The 21,986-nt window shown below is 47.0% G+C and overlaps 2 protein-coding genes and 1 long non-coding RNA gene across 3 annotated transcripts; 1 reads left to right on the top strand and 2 right to left on the bottom strand.

Annotated features, from left to right (window-relative positions):
* Positions 1-7,587: 7,587 nt before the first annotated feature.
* drd5a (dopamine receptor D5a) lies at positions 7,588-11,579 on the bottom strand. Its single transcript, XM_086168133.1, has one exon. The coding sequence runs from the start codon at positions 10,577-10,579 to the stop codon at positions 9,203-9,205; it is 1,377 nt and encodes a 458-aa protein (XP_086024259.1). The 5' UTR covers positions 10,580-11,579; the 3' UTR covers positions 7,588-9,202.
* Positions 11,580-13,430: 1,851 nt separating this feature from the next.
* Positions 13,431-18,009, bottom strand: otop1 (otopetrin 1). Its single transcript, XM_086168134.1, has 6 exons — positions 17,625-18,009; positions 17,410-17,546; positions 17,043-17,101; positions 16,761-16,891; positions 14,411-15,318; positions 13,431-13,601 (listed from the first exon to the last, which is right to left on the bottom strand). Exons 1-6 carry the CDS (start codon positions 18,004-18,006, stop codon positions 13,431-13,433), a joined length of 1,788 nt encoding a protein of 595 aa, XP_086024260.1. The 5' UTR covers positions 18,007-18,009.
* LOC147222360 (uncharacterized) lies at positions 17,872-21,943 on the top strand. The gene is made up of 3 exons (XR_015107760.1): positions 17,872-18,007; positions 19,563-19,650; positions 21,084-21,943. It is a non-coding gene; the product is annotated as an uncharacterized LOC147222360 (long non-coding RNA).
* Positions 21,944-21,986: the final 43 nt, after the last annotated feature.

Below are 21,986 nucleotides of genomic sequence, written 5' to 3'. Positions count from 1 at the left end.
GGAGAAAATGAGTTTTTATGACGGGACACATTTCCCCGTAACCCTCTCTGAGCGTCTCCGGAGGACGAGCATGACTGCGCTTTCGTTGTTGGAATCCTCTGTGATTGTTCTGGAGAAGTTACCCAGCTGAGGTCCGGGAGTCTGAGCCCGGGAGTCTTTCAATGCGGAGAGTAAACGCATCTATTTTTCCCCATTCTAGAGAGTCTTGCGCTGAGTTAAGATAATCTAAAGTTTCAGGGACGGGCTTTTTTGTCATTTAGGTGTCTTGAATAAAAAGCCTGGAGTCCAAATGGCGGCGTAGATTAGTTTATGTTTGAATATTTGGATTTGTTTTGTTATTAATTCTGACAATGAGCGGCCAAAACAATCGAGAAATAAACTTATCATGTCGCTGTTTAATTAGAAAAGGGTCAAAGACGTCGCTTGTGTTTCGTGCAGTTTTTAAATATAAATAGCAAAGCATTGAACTCCTGGGACCTACCTAGGTGTGAATGTATTCAACAGCGGGGGAGGGAGCCAAACAAAACCTTGCAGAGAATCATCACTGATGGTGCAACTCCTCATTTTTTAGCTCTAGACTGCAATTTCCATTTCAAGCAACTTTCAGCACTCTGGAGAGTCCCGGCTCTCACAGAACCAGAAGACTTCTGCAGCCATCCAGGGATTCATGAGGGACTTCATCTGCATGATCAGCCTCAGCAACCAAACAGATAGATAGATAGATAGATAGATAGATAGATAGATAGATAGATAGATAGATAGATAGATAGATAGATAGATAGATAGATAGATAGATAGATAGATAGATAGATAGATAGATAGATAGATAGATAGATAGATAGATAGATAGATTGTTCATAAACAGATTGTTGTCAGCATGGGACTAAATATCCAAATCGAGATGATTATTATTCACGCCGAATGAGACGACGCTTTTACATACAGATTCATATTTACGTAACTTCTTTGTTTGCTTTGAACCAAAGTGTTGCGCCACTAAATGAGACTGATAAGATGGTAATGTCTTATTGTGCAGAATGATGAATGACAAGATGACCTTAATGGCGTACAAAAGCACTCCAGGCCGCCGTGCCGCTCTGAAGAAGCGCTTCAGGTGTCTCTGCGCTTCTATATTTATCTATCAGCGGACTCGAGGAACGGTCCTCGCGGGTATTTGTCCAATGGACGGCGCGAAAGCCGGTCGCTTTGCCGTCCTGATCCTCTTTGACGTAGCAGATATCAGAAATTCAGGTATCATTTGAGTTGGTGTGACCCCATTTGCCGCAGCGCCCTGGGAGCATTTGTTAATATTATCAAGTTGTTTTGAAAATCGCAGTTGCTGTTGAATTTCTCCTCCCCGGGATTGGCGGTGCTTTTTGCAGACACTAAACGGCATCGCAAATAACACGCCGGACTATTGTTGGAGGAACACATTGATGTTAGTAAAGGAATTTGAGCAGAGACGGAGGTTGCCTTATTAGGTGTTCCAGTGGGATCCCTGTTCTCCCACTGAGAGGCGGCGTGCATTCACACAGACGACATCTCAGTAGACTTTGTATTCGAAAAATCCTCTTTTTCGTCATGTAAAATTCGTGATGAAGAGACACAAAGTGTCAGACAAACGAGAGCTGCAAAGCTGTTTCTGCAGAATTATATGTATATTTGCACAATCTCATCTCCTCACGCCGCTTCTGACAGTCAGTGTTGAGAAACAGGAACTTCAGTGGAATCCAACAGCAATGAAGCCGCAGCCTGACGGAAGGCTAACGTAGCGACGGAAGGCTAACGTAGCGACAGGCGGCTAACGTAGCATCTAAGGGGAAATGGATTGCCGTCCACACACACAAATGTGACATAAAAGCAAAATAGCGAGGGAGCATTGCTTTATAAATCGAGACTTCAGCTTTAAACATTTAAAAAAAGCAATTTGCTGAAAGTAACTCTTGGATCATATTTACATAGTTACAGCTGGAAGATCTCTGCTTCAATTCCGACTTCCTGTGTAGGGTTTCCATGTCCCCCGTGTCTGCAAGGGTTTCCTCCGGGTTCCTCCCACCGTCCAAAAATCATGCAGGAGGTTCAATTGAGACCCAAAAAATTGCCCAGATGTGACTGAGACACTGAGTGGCTTCATGTTTCTGAATGCGTGAAAGAGCGAGTTAATACTTGTATGTCTCTATATGGGGGGGTGATTGATTGTATGTCTCTTTATGTCCTTCGTCCCCGAAGAACAACACACACCTTGGGATCCTGTGATTCGCGATCCATATACAGGACTGTCTCAGAAAATTAGAATATTGTGATAAAGTTCTTTATCTTCTGTAATGCAATTACAAAAACAAAAATGTCATACATTCTGGATTCATTACAAATCAAGTGAAATATTGCAAGCTTTTTATTATTATTATATTTTTGATTATGGCTTACTTCTTAAGAAAACTCAAAAATCCTATCTCAAAGTATTAGAATATCATGAAAAAGTAGTTTTTGCTTTTTTTTAATTGCATTACAGAAGATAAAGAAGTTTATCACAATATTCTAATTTTCTGAGACAGTCCTGTATGGCTCTTACAGTGACGCCATAAGGCTCCCAGACAATTTTGAGTTGCAAAAAAAAACAACTGATTTTAAAATACTTGTGATATTTCTTCAGAGTACTTCGTCATTTTAAAGTAAACAGAAATTTGTTTTGAAGATAAATTTCACGGGTCACCCGTCGGTCGGGTCGGGAACCGATGGCCTCCGAGCACATCCGGGTCGTTGTAAAGGTGAAGAGATCAGGATAGCCAACTAGTTTATCCGCTTCAAGCCTTGTCAAGGAAAAGATGGCAAAAAGAAAAAAAAGACGATGGTTACCGTGCATCCCAGGCTGCGTGGACAAAGAAATTTGCATTTGGATCTGCGGTATGTCTAAAATGCAATAATAAAAATGCATCGACGAAATGGTGAAATATAAAGCTGCACTTTGAACAAAATCAACCAGCACCAGACGTTGCATTAAAAGTAGGACGTATTCAATTTATTATACGATAAACAATACTATATGGCTCTCAATGAAATATTTTTCGAAATATTTGGCTCTCCCAGTCAAAAAGGTTCCTGACCCGTGGTGTAAGCAGTATGGGAGAATGAATGAATGAACAAATTCATTGGACATTCTGGAGAAAAATCAACTTCTTCCAATCTTTCAAGGCCTAATAACACACTGAATTTCCTCTTCATCGTTCCAAATTTCAGGGTATACGAATCCGCATTTTCCCCACGAGAGCTGCGGCGGGGAGCGGACGGTAAACCCCGCTAGCGCTTACCCCCATTCATCCATCTACCTGCTCCAGCAGCTGGCGATAACCATCCAGCCGAATTATTTTTGTTTTATCGCTTACATGCGTGCGGAGAGTCGAGCTGCCGGTTTGTCCTTCACACACTCGCCGAGTGTGTATCTTCAAAGCAGCTTATCGGTGTCAGATGGGTGTGTTGTGTCGCACCGGAGACAATGACTCATCCCGGTATAATAACTTTTATGATAATGAATGTGTGCATGTGTGTGTGTGTGTGTGTGTAAAGGGGATGACCCCTATGACAGGAAATATTTGCAAATAACATCATGCCAGAGGATTTATTTTTTAAACGCATAACCTTTAAATCCAATTAAATCAACAACGATTGGAATAATGAATCGGTCTGGCTGTGTGACGTCCCTCGAGGATGATCCCTTAAACATGACAAATGCACAGAGGTTCCTCTTTAAATGAGCCCTAATATTCAGCAGAGAAATGATCGCTCGCATCCGTCTGATTGATTACGGACGGCAAATGTTAAGGAATGCTGAGTCGTCCGGTGGGAAAGAAAAAAAAAAAACCCGGGTGATTGATACACGACAACAACCTTGGCTTAGAACGCCGCTGACCTGACGGTCTTTACAGCTCTGGGTGTGTTTTTTCTGCGCTAAAGCTCATTTTCACCATGTCAGCATAACGGTTGCCCTCAATGAGACATATATAACATTAGAAATGTAACTAAATGTAACCAAATGTAATGTCAAATAAGTGTGACTACTCCTTAATGTTAAATAACTTTGAAATCTAAAATGTTACATATGCATTTGCAGAAAAATTATTGACTCCATCAATCAATGATCAAACTAAGTGAATAAAGAAAAATACCATTTCATGTTCATATCAATTTGTTGTTTTTCTGGAAGGCTAACTTTAGCATACTGAGCTCCGTGTTTGGTGTCAAAATGCAGACGTACATACATTGTACTCTTTGACAAGCGACGCTGCCTCCTAACCCAAAAGACGTTCCTGGTAATTAATTTTTGGTAATTTTATTATCGTTGTTTTGGACTTGTTGCAATTCCATCTCCGTTGTTCCATATGTTGCAATCAGCAGAATTGGAATATTTATTGATCCCCTAGGGGGAAATTGCTTTACGCTGAAAACTGCAGAATCAAGTGGGGAACAATCAAAAGAAACCTCTATATAAAAATAGCGAATAAAAATAGCGAATAAAAATAGCGAATAAAATAAAATAAAATAAAATAAAATAAAATAAAATAAAATAAAATAAAATAAAATAAAATAAAAAGAACAGTAGATATGAAAATAAATAAATAAAAATAAAATTTAAAAAGGTATGTAGAAATATGTGTAATGTATATACAGTACATGTGGTAATGGTCATGTGACTTCTTGTAAAGTCTACAGCTTCCTGTCGTCATCTCACAGATCTGTCCGTGCCTTGTGAGCCAGATGATGCTCCGTGATGCTTCATCTGCTCCCGTGTGAAGCAATAAGTGTGTGTTGTCGGCGAGCTGTGACTGGCGGGATGAGAATGGTGCTCCGATGCGGATCAGGCAAAAAATAAAAACACTTGACCTGAACAATGGCTGCTGTCCAAACCCATCCCACTCCGGGTTAGTGGAATTTGTTATTTAATTCGCATTAGTACAATCACTTGTGAATTATTTCAAATGTGAGACATCTAGGAAGTCTAGTCACAGAGAAACAACATATTTTCAATTTCCCCATAGTTTTATATTAAATTCTTTGTTTAGATTGAGGATGATTTGTAACGAAAGATCCAAGATATCGGCACAGCTCAGGTAAATAATAGATATGACAAGATACCAGATGCTTTTCACCAGAATAGAGAGAGAAAGAGAGAGGGGGGAAAAAAAAAGGTCCTGGAAATGCCGTATTAGAACTCAATTTTTGAAATGGCTCTTTGCAATTCGAGGGTTGGGAGACAGAACATGAGTTCGGTTGGTGCAGCAGGCAACTTCAGTGCTCCACGCCTCTAATTCCTGCACACTAGTCCTTTCAAAGTGCATGTTATATAATACCCTGTCATGTGCGGGCAGCGCAGCGGTTCAGCGGCTCCCTCACCTCACGGCGAGAAGGTTACGATTCCGCGGGCCGACCGCGGCCTCTCCGTGTGAAACCCCGCGTGTCCGTCCCGCGTCTGCTTGGGATCCGTCCCGGTTTCCCCGGCGTTCTCCCACGATCCAAAAACATGCAGCCGGTCATTGACAGGTCAGTTGATAGGTCAGTTGATAGGTTAATCGATTACACTTAGCTGCGAATGAGAAAGCGAACGGTTGTATTTCTCTTGATGTGACCCCCGTGAAATTTTCCCCTCGCCCGACATCAGCCGGGGGAATCGGCTTTACCCGCCCCTCTGAGACTCTGTGTGCAGGATTAGCGGGAAGAAGAATAAATCATTTGCAAAACATCAACAAATTTTCCCGAATTTGCAATTGGAGCCCGTTGCATCAGAGCGGCGGAGGAGAGTCTTCCTGAAAGTAACGCAGCAAATGCATCACGCGGAGCGAAGTGGTAACACTATAAGAAAGAAGAAGCAGTCTACCTTTCCACTCAAGCTCACTGACGGTAACTTAAGCCTGCACTACGTCAGCTTTGGAGAGCAGACAGGATGGTGAGGGAGAAGTAAAAGAGGGAAGAGAGAACTACTGACCTTCGATGATAAATCGAGATACGAATATGCAGCGGTGGCTATCGGGACGGCGACGACGGGCCGGAATCGTGACGGTCGGCGAAAACGCTTCCCCCGGGAGGAAGGGAGGTGGCCGGAGCGTCCCCGGGTCAGTCGTGAGCCATCTGATAAGATAAGATAAGCTCGGATCCGATTGGGATGTCATTCACGCGGGAAGCAGAACCTGCACACAGCCTTTTTCCTCAGGTGACCGCATTAATTGATGGGAAATACAGAAAGGCACATGCTGAGAAGTGACAGGAGAAAGAGACATGAAATTACTGGGGAGAAAAAAAAAAAGTGTGTGTGTGTGTGTGTACTGGGGAGAACAATTCAGAGTGAATCTCTATAAAAGGCAATGCAGCTATGTGGGTTATATGTATGCGTGTGTGTGTGTGTGTGAACACGTACATGGCTGTGTGCACGCGCACAGGAGCAAAGAGTGTGATTTTGATGAATGTGTCCTGACGGATGGTGAAACCCCCCCTAAGCCTGCCTCCACTTCCTCCGCAGCCCTCCTGTCACGGCTGAATATCGAGGTCAAAACCACCTTTCATTTGTGTTCCTCGCTGCGAGCAGAGAACAGGAACGCGTCTCATCCCCAGGAATACAGTTCTTTCATCCCGCCGAAATACCGTTTCCTTTTCTTTCGCACGCAAGCGTGTTTTTTTTTTTCAAAGGAGGGGAAAAAAAAAAAATCTCAGGGTCTTTCCTGACGTGAATCATCATTCCTGCGTCGGCCCTATAGGATAAATAGCATCTTTAAGAAAACTCAAAGTGCTGCAGACTTTGATTTCTTTTTGTACGTTTATCACCGAGCTGTCGGTTCGGCCCATAAAAGATGATCCGTTGTCCCGCGCCTTCGCCGAACAGAGACGTCATTTAGAGCTAGAAAGCAGTCTCTTGTGCGCTCGCTTTAATTCAAATCTGTTATTTCAACACGTTTCAATCAGCGTAGGACGTTTGATGGCTCCTTTAGGAAAAAAGATGAAGAAACTTTGAGTTGCTGCGTGTGCGCTATGTATGAAATAAGCACAAAAAGGGAATGTTGGTTGTCTTGATGGTTGTCGAATCTTATCAATGCAGTTTCAGGGGATTTTCTGTTTGCGCCTGCTGGGGGTTGGGGTCGGTCCAAGTTAAGAGCGTTTTATATGTTTAAACATGTTACATTGATGTGTGTGTGTGTATGTGTGTGTTTGTTCATCATCGTACGGCTGAAGGTTGGGTTCTGCGTGAATGGTCGCGCGTGTCCTGTGATTGACAGCCGACCGGTCCGGGGTGAAGTCGGCTTTTCAGCCAATCACAGCGAGGATAGGATCCAACATCTCCATAATCCTGATTTTGGGATAATATGATGTGTACATATAAAATTATACATACAGGACTGTCTCAGAAAATTAGAATATTGTGATAAAGTTCTTTATCTTCTGTAATGCAATTACAAAAACAAAAATGTCATACATTCTGGATTCATTACAAATCAACTGAAATATTGCAAGCCTTTTATTATTTTAATATTGCTGATTATGGCTTGATTCTTAAGAAAACTCAAAAATCCTATCTCAAAATATTAGAAAATCATGAAAAGGTCATTTTTGTTTTTTTTTTAATTGCATTACAGAAGATAAAGAACTTTATCACAATATTCTAATTTTCTGAGACAGTCCTGTACACTTAAACGATGCAATATAACTCCAAGTCAATCACACTTCTGTGACTTAGGAAGCAACACTTATTCATTTGGACTTGTTTTAAGGACATTACATCCAAGTTGGATCAGCCTGACGTGTGTTTTCCCACTTTCATTTGGAGTGTGACTCCAAATCCAGACCTCCATGAGTTCATACATTTGATTTCCATACATTTGTGTGATTTTGTCAACACATTCAACTATTTCATAAGACTATTGCATTCATTCAGATCTAGTATGTGTTATTTTAGTCTTCCCTTTATTTTTTTTAGCAGTGTATATTCATTTTTAATCATGATTTACAGCAATCTGTGAAAAAACACGGAATTCATCGGGATTTGACGGCGAGAGACCTCGGACGCACGGTTTCTCTCAGCATGACAGCATTTTATTAGGCAAATGATGACACACGTCACTGTTTATAGGACAGTAATATACATTCATTTCAAGTCATCTGTACAGTACACAGACAGAGAGGTGCAGGAGAGCAGATGTGACATCCGGCGGCGGCGGCGTCGGGCCGTCGGCCTCGCCCGGCCGACCAAACGCCGTAACCTTATCGTGTGAATTTCGCATATCTTTGGTTGTGCAGGACAATCTGTTCCGCCCATTCTGTTCTCATGCTGTTGGTTTTCGCGAAAAAGTTCTCAAACGTTTTTTTTCGGGGGGGTTTGGCCTCAATAAGAAATCGCAGGCGACTAAAGCTACGAAAACCGCCGCGCCGGTTCTGCTCCTTCCTTTGGATCAGCCATTCACGTTTAACTGGTTTCACTGGTGTGTATTAGACATGTACACTATGTATTCACCCATAAAAGCCTGCAGGCATCTGAGCTTGAATCAAACTGCAAAAAGAGACCCGTCCCCTCCCCCCGCCGTGCAGAGAGGGGCGGGTTGCAGCGGTTTAACACTTTTAATACTGCAATTTGGCATCGTTTAACTTAAAACACTTTTCATTCACGTCTGAAAATGCTTCTTTAGAGGAGATAAGGCGCTGAAATGATTGGATTTGAGTTAGAAACTGGTTTGAACTCAGAGTAAGGCTGCTCAGTATTCACACGCAGTGGAAAAGGCGGGCGCCGGATGGACACGAGGTTGTCGAGCAGCGAGGTTTCCGTTTTTTTTTTTTGTTTTTTGTTTTTTTATTTATTTTTTTCTTATGAACCGTCGCAGTTTGAGTCCCTGCGAACGTTTCCTCCTCCTCCTCGGCGGGTGGACGTGAGACACGTGGACGCTCCAGCTGAAGCCTAATCAACAAATATACACAGACTTCACTTGTCAAGTAAGTAAACACAGACACATCACTTCTTCGGCTTCTTTTTTTCTCAGGACAACGATGTTACATGTCGGTTTTTTTATGTTGTTTTTTTCTGTTTTTTTGTTTTTTTTGGACGCAGGTGTCCCGGAATAAGTCAGCGGGCGCGAGGAACCCCCGCTTCGGAAGTTCTGCGGGGGAAAGATCCCAATGAAAGACGGCAGTAGTATGGACACGTCCGGCTCCGTTCGCGGAGACGTCCGAGTCAGTGCAATCCGTTGGGTGTGAAAGGTGAAGTCCGATCGAGGCTGATGTCCGCCTCGCAGTCCTCCAGGTCGCAAACGGAGTCCGTGGCGTTCTCGTTGTTGACGGAGAACTGCGAGATCCTGTCGAAGTGGTCCTCGTGCTCGATACATTCAACCACGTTGGGGATCATGTTCACGTAGGCGTTGGCGATCTCCTTGTGGATCAGGGTGTCCTGGTTGTAGGACACCAGCTCGTTGCTGATGTTCACCGTCTCCACCGGCGTGTTGGAGCAGAAGTAGCGGCAGCCCAGTAAACTGGCGAAGGCTTTTCTGAACTCGGCGTTGAACGCGTAGATGATCGGGTTGAGGGACGAGTTGGTCCAGCCGAACCAGACGAACACGTCGAAAGTGGTCTCGCTGACGCACGGAAGGCCGGCGTCACGGTCCGACGGCGGCCTGTCGCAGAAGGGGACCATGCAGTTGAGGACGAAGAACGGCAGCCAGCAGCACACGAACACGCCCATGATGATGGAGAGGGTCTTGAGCACTTTGGTCTCCCGTTTGATGGACGTCTTCAGCGTGTTGTGGTGATGGCACTCGATCCGGTTGGTCCTGCAGCTTTGCGCGTGCTCCGCCGCCCTCTCCAGGGACGCGATCCTCCGGATCTGCTTCTGCGCGATCCGGTAGATCCTGGTGTAGGTCACGATCATGATCGCCACCGGGATGTAGAAACTCACCAGCGAGGAGGAGATGGCGTACTCCCGGCTCAGGCTGGAGTCGCAGTTCTCCGCTGAGGAGTTGCGCGTCCCGGACGCGTCGCCGCCGCCGCCGCCGCCAGCTCGGTGCCAGTTGAGCTGAACCGGGATGAAGGAGATGAGCACGGACAACGTCCAGGTGATGCTGATCATGACGAAGGCCACCCGCTGGGTCATCTTCCTCTCGTAGCGGAAGGGGCTGGAGATGGCCCAGTAACGGTCCACGCTGATGATGCACAGGTTGAGGATGGAGGCGGTGGAGCACATAATGTCAAAAGCCACCCAGATGTTGCAGAAAGTGCCGAACGGCCAGTAGCCGGCCACCTCCGCCACGGCCTTCCACGGCATCACCAGCACGGCCACGAATAGATCCGACAGAGCCAGGGAGACGATGAAGATATTGGTGACCTTGTTGCGCAGGTGCCTTGAACGCACCACCGCGGAGCACACCAGGATGTTCCCCAGCAGCGTCCAGAGGATGAGCAGGGACAGCAAGCAGCCGGTCACCGTGCGCACCACCGCGTCCCTCCGCCCGTCGCTCCTCGCCTCCCTCCCGGTGCTGTTCCACAGGAAACCCCCGAGCGGTGCCGGCGCGGAGTCCGTCACCCGCACCGACGACAGATACTTGGCGGGGTTCTCCATCCTCGCTCGCTTCAGGTGAGGCTGCGGTCCATCGTCCCGCTCGTCGGCAGCTCACCGCCGTGTCCCCACTCGCCCACTCGGCTCCCGGCGCAAAGCAGACGGCGGCGGAGCGGCGTATCGTGCGCGACGAGCGGCTGAGACGCGGCGCGTACCGGCGGCGGGCGCATGTTGCAGCCGCGCCGGTTCTCGTCCTCCCTCCCTCCCTCCCCCCCACAAGACCACCCCCTCCTCCTTCCACCCGGCTCACCCCACCCTCGACCGACCCGGTTTCCTCTGGCGGATCCCGCCGGCGAGAGGACGGAGTCCCTACAACCGACGCGCAGACTTGACGCGGAATTGCGCGCCTCCTCCACGCGTCGCGTTACGCACGGCGGCGAGAAGGTTGGAGAGGGACGCGCTGCACATTTTAAAAGGTTGGGAAGCTCCACGGACAATAAAAAAAAGCCTCCCGGATGGATGGATGGATGGATGGATGGATGGATGGATGGATGGATGGATGGATGGATGGATGGATGATCTGCGGGCTGTGCGGTGAAACGCGGAGCTGTCCAAGGTGCTGAATCCGCCGGCGCGTCGCTCCTCTCGCCCCCCCCCACCGCAACCGGAGTGCCAAATGTGAATCGGCGATTTAACCCCGCAGCCCCTTCCACCGCACGTCCGTCCCCACCCACCCACTCTCACATCTGTGACCCCACTTTGCGTGAAAAAGCCTATTCGGAGGAAACAATGGGAGTCTGGCGCTCGGGGTCCGTCCACGTCTCAGAGATGCGGGCAGGTGAGTCACTTTCACACTCTTCCACAGGGACAAGCAACACACACACACACCTCCCATCCCACACACACACACACCTCCCATCCCCACCCCTCTGCTGCGCGCCGCCGCTGTTGCGCATCCGGCGACGTTTCCGGCCCCGCGGAACGTCACGGGTATTTTTAGCCGCGTCTGCGTGCCAGTCAAATTGTTCTGACAAAACGTCAAAAATAATCTCCCCACCGTTCCCATGCCGGCTTCTCCGGAGTAACATAATCCCGGGATGCCGTGTCGGCAGGCGGCCTCCGTGACGCACGGCGGCCGGAGAGCGCGTCCTCACCGCCGGAGAATGAGCCCGCCGTAAAAACCACTTATATGGAGATTCAGAAATGTAAGAGATGAAGATGTTGAGGCTCCTCTTTGGGAGTGAGGAGGAGGATGGAGAGGATCAGGAACAAGTCCATCAGAGGGACACCACATGGGAGATGTTCTGGAGAAAACGGCACACTGGGATGGGATTGTGAAGATCTGGGGGAGAAGGACGCTGAGGGTTGGAGCTGCCGGGCAGGAGGTCCAGAGAGGAGATTTATGGATGGATGGAGGGAAAGTGGACGTGAAGTTAGTGCGTGTGAGAGAGGAGGAGAGGGTTAGATGGAGGAAGATGATCGGATGTGGTGGAAGCAGCCCAAAGGAGAAGAAGAGTCCCGATTTAGAGGTTTCCTTTCTTAACATATTGCATACAGTTGTCTCTTATTTCAAAGTTCCTCGTGTGTGTGTGTGTTTGTGTGTGTGTGTGTGTGTGTGTGTGTGTGTGTGTATGGGACGGAGTGCCTAGATACACTCATGAAACGCAAACAGTAAACGCAAACAGTAGACGCCACCTTGTGGTGATGGAAAGCAACAAAATCAACTCGGGGGGGAAAAAGTTCAGAGAAGCTTGTGAGCCAGGAGAAGGAAGACAAAAACAAGCAAAAAAAAAAAAAAGAATATTATTTTTATTCCTTTACTACAATACACGTAAATTCATGAGCACCATTTTAGAGGAATTTCACAAAGCGGCATCCCGCCGTGTCCGATTGATGGAGTGTGTATTACAGTTTTCTCCTAATAAAAAAAAAAAAAAAAGATAAAATAAAACAAGAAAAGCCCAAGTATTTGGTCGCACGTTGGCACGTCTTGAGAACTAGCACCGGGGAAATGCTCTCATTCGGCGGTCAGGAATGGGAGTGAACGTCCAGCACCCGATCCCGGCGAGATACAAAAGCACTGGGTAATTTTTTTTTTTTTTTGTGTGCGATTCCCAGTGTGACCTGGGTACAAAAACAAACCAAAAAAAAAAAAAAATCACTGAACTTTACTTTAATCAGAATTAGTCCTACGTGCTATAACTTTCAGCTCAACTTACCATTCAAATCCACAGAGAAGAGAATAATCTGCACTAATGAGATCTGCACCGCTGAGACGGGTTGAGAATGGTAGTCCAACATTTAAGGATTTTTACCTGTTTCATTATAATAATGTGTTGTGTTCAAGTTTTTCATATATGTATATATATATATTTTTTTTCCGTTAACTTCTGAAACGTCTAAAGGAGCTAATGAGAACTTCATCCAAACGTGGCGTGAGTATTTCAAAGATGAGTAGAATATTGAGTGGTTTCTCCGCCGCCGCCGCCGCCGCTGCCTTGGCTCCTCTGTGTTTACCAGTCATTAATCTCTCAAATATCATCGGTCCCTGACATGAAACTCAGTTTTTCCGATGGGCCGCTCATAGTATCCTCTAGAAATGTGATAAAGAACAGAAATGATAAAGAACCCCAACCCCCTTTCCTCGTGTTCGAAAATCCTCTGTAGTCGTTCCTCACAAAAGGTCATTTTTCAAGAAACGCAGGCTAATAGGTTTGTCTTCTTTCCGTTATATATATATATATATATATATATATATATATATATATATAAAATATTTTTTCCGTCTCCATGGCTTGTTTTGGAGTCTGCTGGAGAGCGATCGCGACCTCCTCCAGAACGGTTGACCTAACGCCGGGAGACGCTCCTCGGCGCCGAGCGGTCTCGCGCTCGCTTTTCACAAACGGTCGTCGCGTCAGACGCAGCGGAAGACCTCGAACAGGGACGCCACGGAGTGCATGCGGTAGAAGAGGTTCAGAGGCACGGCGAAATTGAGAACCGTCGTCCATATGCCGAAGCCGAACGCTTCCTGTTCCAAACCGTTGTCGTACTGTGGCCGGCAGCCAAAGGCAGGAAGGATCCATAGCTGGGAGACAGAGAGGAGGAGATTAGTGTTCAGAGAAATCCTGCTGTAAGTGGACGTTACATGATAAGAGAACTGCCGTGTCAGCAGGCCGCGCGAGGGAGCCGACGCCGATTTTTCTCAATCGAACGAGCGACATCGGTTTGAGCAAATGACCCGCCTTTGTTTGCCATTTTTCCGATCAAAACGCGAAATAAACCTAAGTGATTTTTTTTTTTTCCATTTTGGACATTAACATGCTTTGACGGTCAGGGTGTATTTTTGCGCCTGTTGGAGCGAACGCAAATAGTCATGCCAATGCACGGATTCCAAAAGAAAGATATTAATCATTAAAGGGAACCGTGTGATAGCGGTTGGATTATCTTCCCTGCTCGCTGGCGGAGCGTGAAGACGAGACATCTGAACTGTGAGGCTCGTCAAAGAGACGGGAGACACGAAACAGGAAGCCCCGAATTGTCAGGCGATATGAAAAAACAACGACTAACGCGTTTGTTTAACTAGCACGTAAACCCGAGCTCCCGTCAGAGTCCGGGAAACGTCACGGTAGCTCTGCTTGTTCCCCCGGCAACAGTTTGGAGCGGCTAAATCGATTACCGTAGAAAATCCTCTTTTTGTTTGGTTTTTTTTGCGCCAGATTATCAGAGCGGGCCGAACAAACTGTCGTGTTAATCAGCGCCGCTAATCGACGCGCGTCACCTTTTGACAGACGACACACTGATATCCATCTCGTATCAGTTTGAACGGGCTGTCAAACGCAATCGCAGATTCACAAAGTCAAACTTTTCATCCCCTCCTAATGTTCCCGGTCTCACCGAGATGTTGCACATGATCAGGAAGATGGCGATGTTCTTCAGTATTTGCCTCTTCATGTTCGGAGCTTCCGCCACTTTGTTCCCGACGGGAAGCGGCACGGCGGAAGGTTTCCTCGGGCACCGGAACACGCGCCTGCCCTCTTCCTGCTCGTTCTCCATGGTGACGCAGGCCTTGTCCGGAGCCTCGTACGGTCGGTCGAAGATGCCGTTGTACGGCGGCGCCAGAGAGGAAGTCACCGAGAAGATCTCCGGTGTGGCCGGCAGCTCTGGATCTTCGCACTCCCCGTCTTCCTGCTGGCGGTAGAGGGACTCGATGATAAAGAGGTTCTGGATGCATTTCTCCACGACAACCAGGAGGGAGTAGATGAGGTTGGTCCAGCGGTAGGGCGCGTTGCTGTCGGACCCCAGCGCGGCGATTATGCTGCACCACGACATGAACCAGGAGCCGGTGGAGGACCCGAAGAGCAGCTCTGTGTCCAGCTGTCTGGACGGGTTCTTGGACGAGTCCATAGGCCTGTGGTCCACCCGGTAGATGAGAAGACCCGAAGCGCTCACGGAGCACATGAACACCAGCATGATTATGCCGTAAATGTAGAACATCGAAACGGCCGACTGGCGCGTCTGCAGGGATTTCTCCACGTGCGTGATGTAAACCACCAGGATGCCTATGGTGCTGGCGAAGGCGACGAAACCGAAAATGGGCCCGACGGCCAGACCGTGGGTTTTGGTAGCCACCCTCTTCAGGTTGGACGACAGGTCAACGGTGCGCCCGATGTTCTTCCACATGACGAAGAGCATGGCGGAGACGAAGATGTGGTACTCGATGTTGAAGGGGTAGAGATAGTAGAGGCTGCTGGAGAACATGGAGCAAGTGCTGGTGGTGCAGTTGCAGTGGGGGTCGGAGTGAACTGCAGAAAAGAAAAGTCAAAAACGGACGCAATTACGCGAATGAGGATCGGACGGATGATTGCCGACCGGCTGCCTCGAAAATGGTCTATTTCTTATTCGGCCAATCTAATCCCTCCTGCTGCTGTACCTCACGAGCCAAAGACAATGCATTTGCTGCGTGTATGACATTATTTGTGATGACACCACATACAATTTGCCATTAATCTATGCCTTCAGTGAGGCATTTGAGAATTTTAAACAGGACTATACATATATATATATATATATACTGCTCAAAAAAATAAAGGGAACACTTGAACAACACAATGTAACTCCAAGTCAATCACACTTCTGTGAAATCATAGTGTCCACTCAGGAAGCAACACAGATTCATTTTGACTTATTTTAAGGACATTACATCAAAGTTGGATCAGCCTGGAGTGTGTTTATACACTTTAATTTTGAGTGTGATTCCTAATCCAGACCTCCATGGGTTGATACAATTGATTTCCATTGATCATTTTTGTGTGATTTTGTTGTCAGCACATTCAACTGTGTAAAGAGCAAAGTATTTCATAAGAATATTTCATTCATTTAGATCTAGGATGTGTTTTTTAAGTGTTCCCTTTATTTTTTTGAGCAGTGTATATATATATATATATATATATATATACATACAGGGATGGACAGAGATTTGAATTTTTTTCAGCGTGCAGAATAAGTGATAAAGATTTTTTTTTTTTTTTTAAACGATAAAACTTCCCCTTTAAAATTCTATATCTCTTAAATACGCCTCCTGAAAAGTGTGTGGCAATTATTCCACTTTGACTCCTTTAACTCGCATCCCCAGTGGCTGCCTGGGATATTAATATTTATGCGCTTCTTTTGTACTTCCGAGTGTCCCCGTGCAGAGGTTACGCCGTCGGCTTCTTGGGATCATCCCAACAAAACCCTGCCGTGTCCGCCGCACCCCTCCACCCTCCACCACCAACCCCGCACCCTGCAAAGGCCACCACTATCCGCCCTTTTAATTAAAAAAGGAACAGCAGTCAGGGTGCAGCCAGCCTCACAGTCCGCCGGATATGAGGAGGAGCAGCCGAACCCCCCAACCCTGGGCTTAGATGTATCAGTTACTGTAATTGCAGCACCCTTGGGAGTAGGCGGCCTGGGACAAAGCCGTCCGAGGTCAAGCGGGGGGTTGCCAAGAGGAGCGCGGAGGCTGAAGTGTGGGGAAAAGGCCGGGGAGGGGGGGCTTCTGTTCTACCGACACTGTGCATCTCCTGAAACCTAATAGAGAGACGTTCGTCACGATCAAGAGCCGGCGAGCTAACCCCCCCCCGCCCCTCAACCCCGAACCCGCCGTCTTTTTTTCCTTTTATCCATTGAAGTGAGCTCTCAAGTGAAGTATTGTTCTTTTCTTTCAGGTACAAGCCAGCGATCGACCGACCCCTCGGCCCTTTACCTATGGTGAGGTTTCCGTATCCCAGGGCGGAGAGCCTTCTCTTGTGGTTGTTCAAGAAGTGCTCGGCTTCTGACATCACGCCGTTGCACCACAGGAGGAGGTTGGTGAAGACCGCGTGGATAACGCCGAATCTGAGTAGATGAGAGTTGGAAAAAAAAAAAAAAAAAAGTCTAGCCGGGAGGGGTCTGACTTTCGAAAACAACCGAAGTGCGATATCACTATGTGACATGTGACCCGGAGCACGGCGGGAGGGCGGGCGCGGTTCGTTCGGCCGTCACTCACCTCTCAAACGTTTCGAAACTCTTGATAACATCCTTTATGTGGAACCAAAGAAAATGCACCTGGTGAAGAAAAAAAATAAAAGTCATCATTTACAAATATAATCCAACCCAAACCGATCCCTGACCCTTAAGGCGACCAGCAGAGAATAACGCAGAGAAATAATTTCCCTCAAGGGACGAATAAAGTGTAATAACTAAAAATAAAATGATGTGGAAACAAAGGAAAATGGAACTTGCATGTAAAACTTCCAATCCGTAGCAATAACCCCTGTTTCTCTGTTTTCCAGGCCTGTGCAGCTGCAGAAGATCTGCACAAAGACACACACACACACACACACACACACTTCACTCCTGGGTGGCGCGTTTACCTGCGCTATTGTGTGAGTGGCGTGGATGACCGGATAAACCCCGAGGACGGCCGACACACACGACTGATAGCCCACGAAGTAGCCGATCCGGAAGGCGTCCATGATCAGCGAGAGGAGGGCGAGGAGGGTCAGGCCGCCTGCGGAGAGAGGAGACGCGTCAACCCGATGAGACTTCCGCTTCTAGACTTCCCTCCAACGAGTCCTATCTACTCTACCTCGGATCCAACAGGTGGTGGCGTGCACGTCCCGCTCCGTGCGCGCGTCCTTGTGCCGGTCCCGCACCAGGATGTACCACAGCATCCACATCAGCTGCAGGATCATGAGGCAGGTGACGAAGGCCAGCAGCTGGTCCTCGGTGACGGCCGCGCCGTGGTGGGAGATGGCCAGCATCAACGCCGCGCCGATCAGCAGCACGTTGGTCCCGTACTGGCCGCTGAGGACAATGGCGTTCTGCCGCGGGTAGGGACGGGCCCCGGCCAGGCCCCGGACCCCCAGCCGGGCAAAGCGCCTCTTTTCGTGCTCGGAGCTGGATGACGAAGAGGAGCTGTGGCAGTACTTGTCCAGGCACATAATATCCAGGCCGCTGTGTTCCACCATGGTGAGGGGGGTTGCAAGGGGGGGGGGGTTGGGGTTGGGTGGGTGGGTGGGTGGGGGGGTTGAGGGGGGCGGGGGCTTGAAGCAGTCCGGGGAAAAGTGCAGGCAAAGCGGCTAGAAGTGCGTCAGATGGAGGCCCGCTGCGCGTCCTGCTCCGGGATCGAGGCGCACAGGTGCCCTGCAGAACATACCCGTTCAGCCTCCTCCCGACGTCCGGCTCAGTGGCCGCGCGTCGTCCCAGTGTCCATCCACACGCACGCCGTTGTCATCTTATAACCGCGAAACGCGAGATTGCGTTCCCCTACCGCGGCGAGCCGGGACCCTCCGTCCCTCCTCCCCCCGCCCTGCGCACTCCCATAGGACTCCGACGCGCCGCAGGGTCGGCGGTGCCAACCATTCACTGTCCCGGAGAGGAAAAAAAAAAAAAGACTTATCCACAAAAAAAAAGAAGAAGAAGAAGAAGAAGAAGAAGAAGAAGAAGAAGAAGAAGAAGAAGAAGAAGAAGAAGAAGGGGTGGAGGTGGAGGTGGAGGAGGCTGCGGCAGGATCTCACCCCCGGGGTCTGCAGGGATCCCGTCACGGTGCTATCAGGTGTTGACGCGCGGAGGCCAAGATGAGACGAAAAGGAAATAAGAAGGAGAAGAAGAAGAAGAAGAGGAGGAGGAGGAGGAGGAGGAGGAGGAGGAGGTGGAGGGGGTTAGTCCACAAACTTTTGGCTCTCAGTAAAGGTGAAGGACAGGTGACGCGGTTTCTGGATCCCTCGCCGCCGCCGCCGAGTCCCCTTTTCCCATCACATGGCTCCGGAAAAAGCGCTCCAGTTTCGGGCTCGGCGTCCAAAATACAAACACGGGAGCGTCCGTGGGGCCGGGCAATATATATACAGACCTATGGCCCGGGCGGAAGGCCGCGGTTACCATGACAACAGGAGGGGGGGGGGGTGATGGAAAGGAGATCTGTTTCATCCAGGCTGATTAAAAGGCAAAGACAAGGAAAGGAGTGACATCCTCAAACAAGAGAATGGATGGAGAGAAAAGAGGGGCGAAAACACAGAAAATAAACTTTAAGAAAAAAAAAGGTGTGGGTGGGAAGAGGTTCTCACGAACGCAGTAAAAAGTGTGTCAGTTTTATTATTTGAAGTCAAAAAAAAAAGACAAATATGCGCACATCTCGGCGCCGAGCTCGGGTTCCTGATCGGATCATCGATATTTGACTTTGAGAGATTAATACAGAGGACAGAGCGTGGGGGTTTTGGGGGAGTGGGAGTGGGAGTGGGTATACCTGTTCACCTCAGACACCGACGCGTGGAGATACACTGCACCCAAATCGCGTCACATGACTAGAAAATGATCAAGTTAAACTCCAGGTGTACTTCGTCAACACATCCTCCTCCTCCTGAATATCGATTTCTTAGTCACTGAGAATCAGCGTGATAAAAAAAGAGAAAAGGAAAACAGAACGATCCATTTGGGTTATCTGTGCCTTTTAATGAGTGGCTGATTGGGTCTGAACGTTGTGATTGAATTTTGGGAGATGATTCGCTCTTTTTCTTTCCCCAAACAGCCGCAAGGCGCTGCGCGGCCCGGTGACGCACGGCTTCATTTGCAACACAACGCACGGCGGATGGAGAGGCCTCCAGCCGGCCCGACTGGTAAGACTAGACCGTCTGAAGTTGTTTAAAAAAAGTGTATCATCTTCGGGGTTATTCTTGCAACCCGGCTGAAACTGGCATTAACATCCGCCTCGATTTACACTAGAAAACAAATGACAATGAAGTGACTTTTTTTCACAATATGGATCATCTATAACCAAATAGGTGATTTATTTTTTTAAATGAGTGATGCATTAAAAAAAAAAAAAAAAAAACACGGCCAAATTAACATTTTGCATATAAATCTGACCCCAACTGCAGGATGTATAGAAAATGCATCATGCATAAAGTGTGACTTTTGTGGAAAACTGTGTGAAGGGGGTGAAAGAATATTAAGATTATGTGGAAAAAGCCTTCATTCAGTAGATCAGTTAAATGTTGCAAGGTCACAGTAGAATTGGGCAGTTTCATTGTTTTTCACTGCAACACCCAGGGAGGTTGCTTGAGTGTGTGTGTGTGTCGCAATCTTGGGTCAAACAGCGAAAAAAGCAAGATGGACAGGGTAGGTGATATTGATCACGATGATGTAAAAATGTTGATATCTTCACAAAATAACCCCCTTGAATGTCTAATCTAGTGCTGACTGAAGGCCTGTCATTGCACTCCCGATTACTGTTGCAGATAGTCAAAGGTAAAAAGACAAAAAAAAAAAAAAGACTCATATTGAAAAGTTTAAATGAAGTAGCCCCCCCCAAAATGTACATGTGTTATTGACTTTCAGGGGGCGCTGCATTTGCACACATGCCAATAGATAATATGCACCTTAGAATGAATCACTGGATATTTATAGGTGAATTAAATCAAATTTGCTGAACATGCTAGACAGGGTCACGTACTGTGCACTTTCATGAGCACGTGAAACATTTTAACACCTTAAATGTTGTGTTTGGAGAGTGCTGCATTTTTACATGCATGAATTTCTGATTCACAAACTCATCTGAGGGAGTTTGTATTTTTTCAACATCATTGGATCAATTCAAGTGAATGCAAAATTACCTGTGCGATAAAAAAATCCACCGGTGAGATACTTGACCCCATTTAATTAATTTCTAATTTGGGGACTGGGTGGGGGAGGGGGTCTGTTGTGAAATGCAAATCTGTAAATTCACAGTTTTAGAGTTTCAGAAGCACTGTTCACACCTCCCGCCTCCTGACACACCAAAAAACACTTAAATAATCACTTAAATAATCAATGGCTTCTATGACCGTTACTGTCTGCGTTTGAGAGGTCATTTTACCTAAGTATTCATTTTGATCAGTCAGCTTTGCACAGAAAGCCCCATGCAGTACTTTTTTTTTTTTTTTTTTTTTTTTTTGGAAATATCAAGTCAGCAGAATAAACACATTTATTGCAGGCAAACACAGAAGTAAAGAATTGCTTATTAAGCTGCCCTCAGCTACTCATTAACTACATGAATATGCTGTATACACAGGCCTGCAGCGGAGGGAGGGCGTGTGGGGAAAATCAAACCAAGGGCGTCAACCAGAGACTAGGAAACAACGAGACACAGCTGTAAATCTCCTGGATAAACGATAAAGCGAGGCCTTTATCAATGCAGCGACAACGATTGCAGCCACGCAGCAGGAAATCCAAAAGGTGCTTTGACGCTTTTTTGCAAAGATACAATAAGATAACTGCAGAAATGTCTTTTTTTTTAAATATTAAGACTGATTTTTGGAAATGAAACTTATCCTGGTAAGTACTGCCAATTACCGCAAAAACCACTAAAAAGAAAATCACTGATTATAATGCTGGATTCGATCACTTGCGTGTGCAGGGAATGAGATTAACCGTGTGATTACAAAGAATAATAATAATAATAATAATAAGGTTGGTGCCCTATGAGACATTTTTATACCATCAAATCAGCCAGGACTGGATGTGTGTGAGTGAATCTTTGAACCATTGGGATCATGTTTCTCCAGCTGGTATCAGGACAGGGGTAGAATGCCAACAAGCCAAAAAAAAAAAAAAATCAGGGCAATGAAAGATGCATGTGTAGAGTCACATCTCAAACATGGAAACACCCCAGGCTGGGTTCATCCTATTGATTTTCTCTCCACCCTGGTGCTGGATCCCATACCTGACGGCGCTGGTGGTGCGGTTGAAACTGTGACAAAATGCAAATGCAGAAGAGGGAGCGCCCTTTAACATTTTCAGCGTGTTACCCGCTGAAATAAGCCACGCACCCGCAAGCCCAGACATGCTACACGAAACATGAAATATTGCTGTATGAACGTGTTATTTTTGTATTATACTGACCGCCAACAGGCTGTAGTTGTGTGTGTGATATCAACCCAAAGTTAAAATATAGAAAATATAATAAAATTAAATA

The sequence above is a fragment of the Fistularia commersonii genome, chromosome 21, assembly GCF_037954325.1.
Source record: "Fistularia commersonii isolate RoL2024-O1a breed Wild chromosome 21, RoL_Fcom_v1.0, whole genome shotgun sequence".
Lineage (NCBI taxonomy): Eukaryota > Metazoa > Chordata > Actinopteri > Syngnathiformes > Fistulariidae > Fistularia > Fistularia commersonii.
The sequence above is the reverse complement of the archived record's forward strand: the minus strand, read 5'-3'. Positions and strand labels throughout refer to the sequence as shown.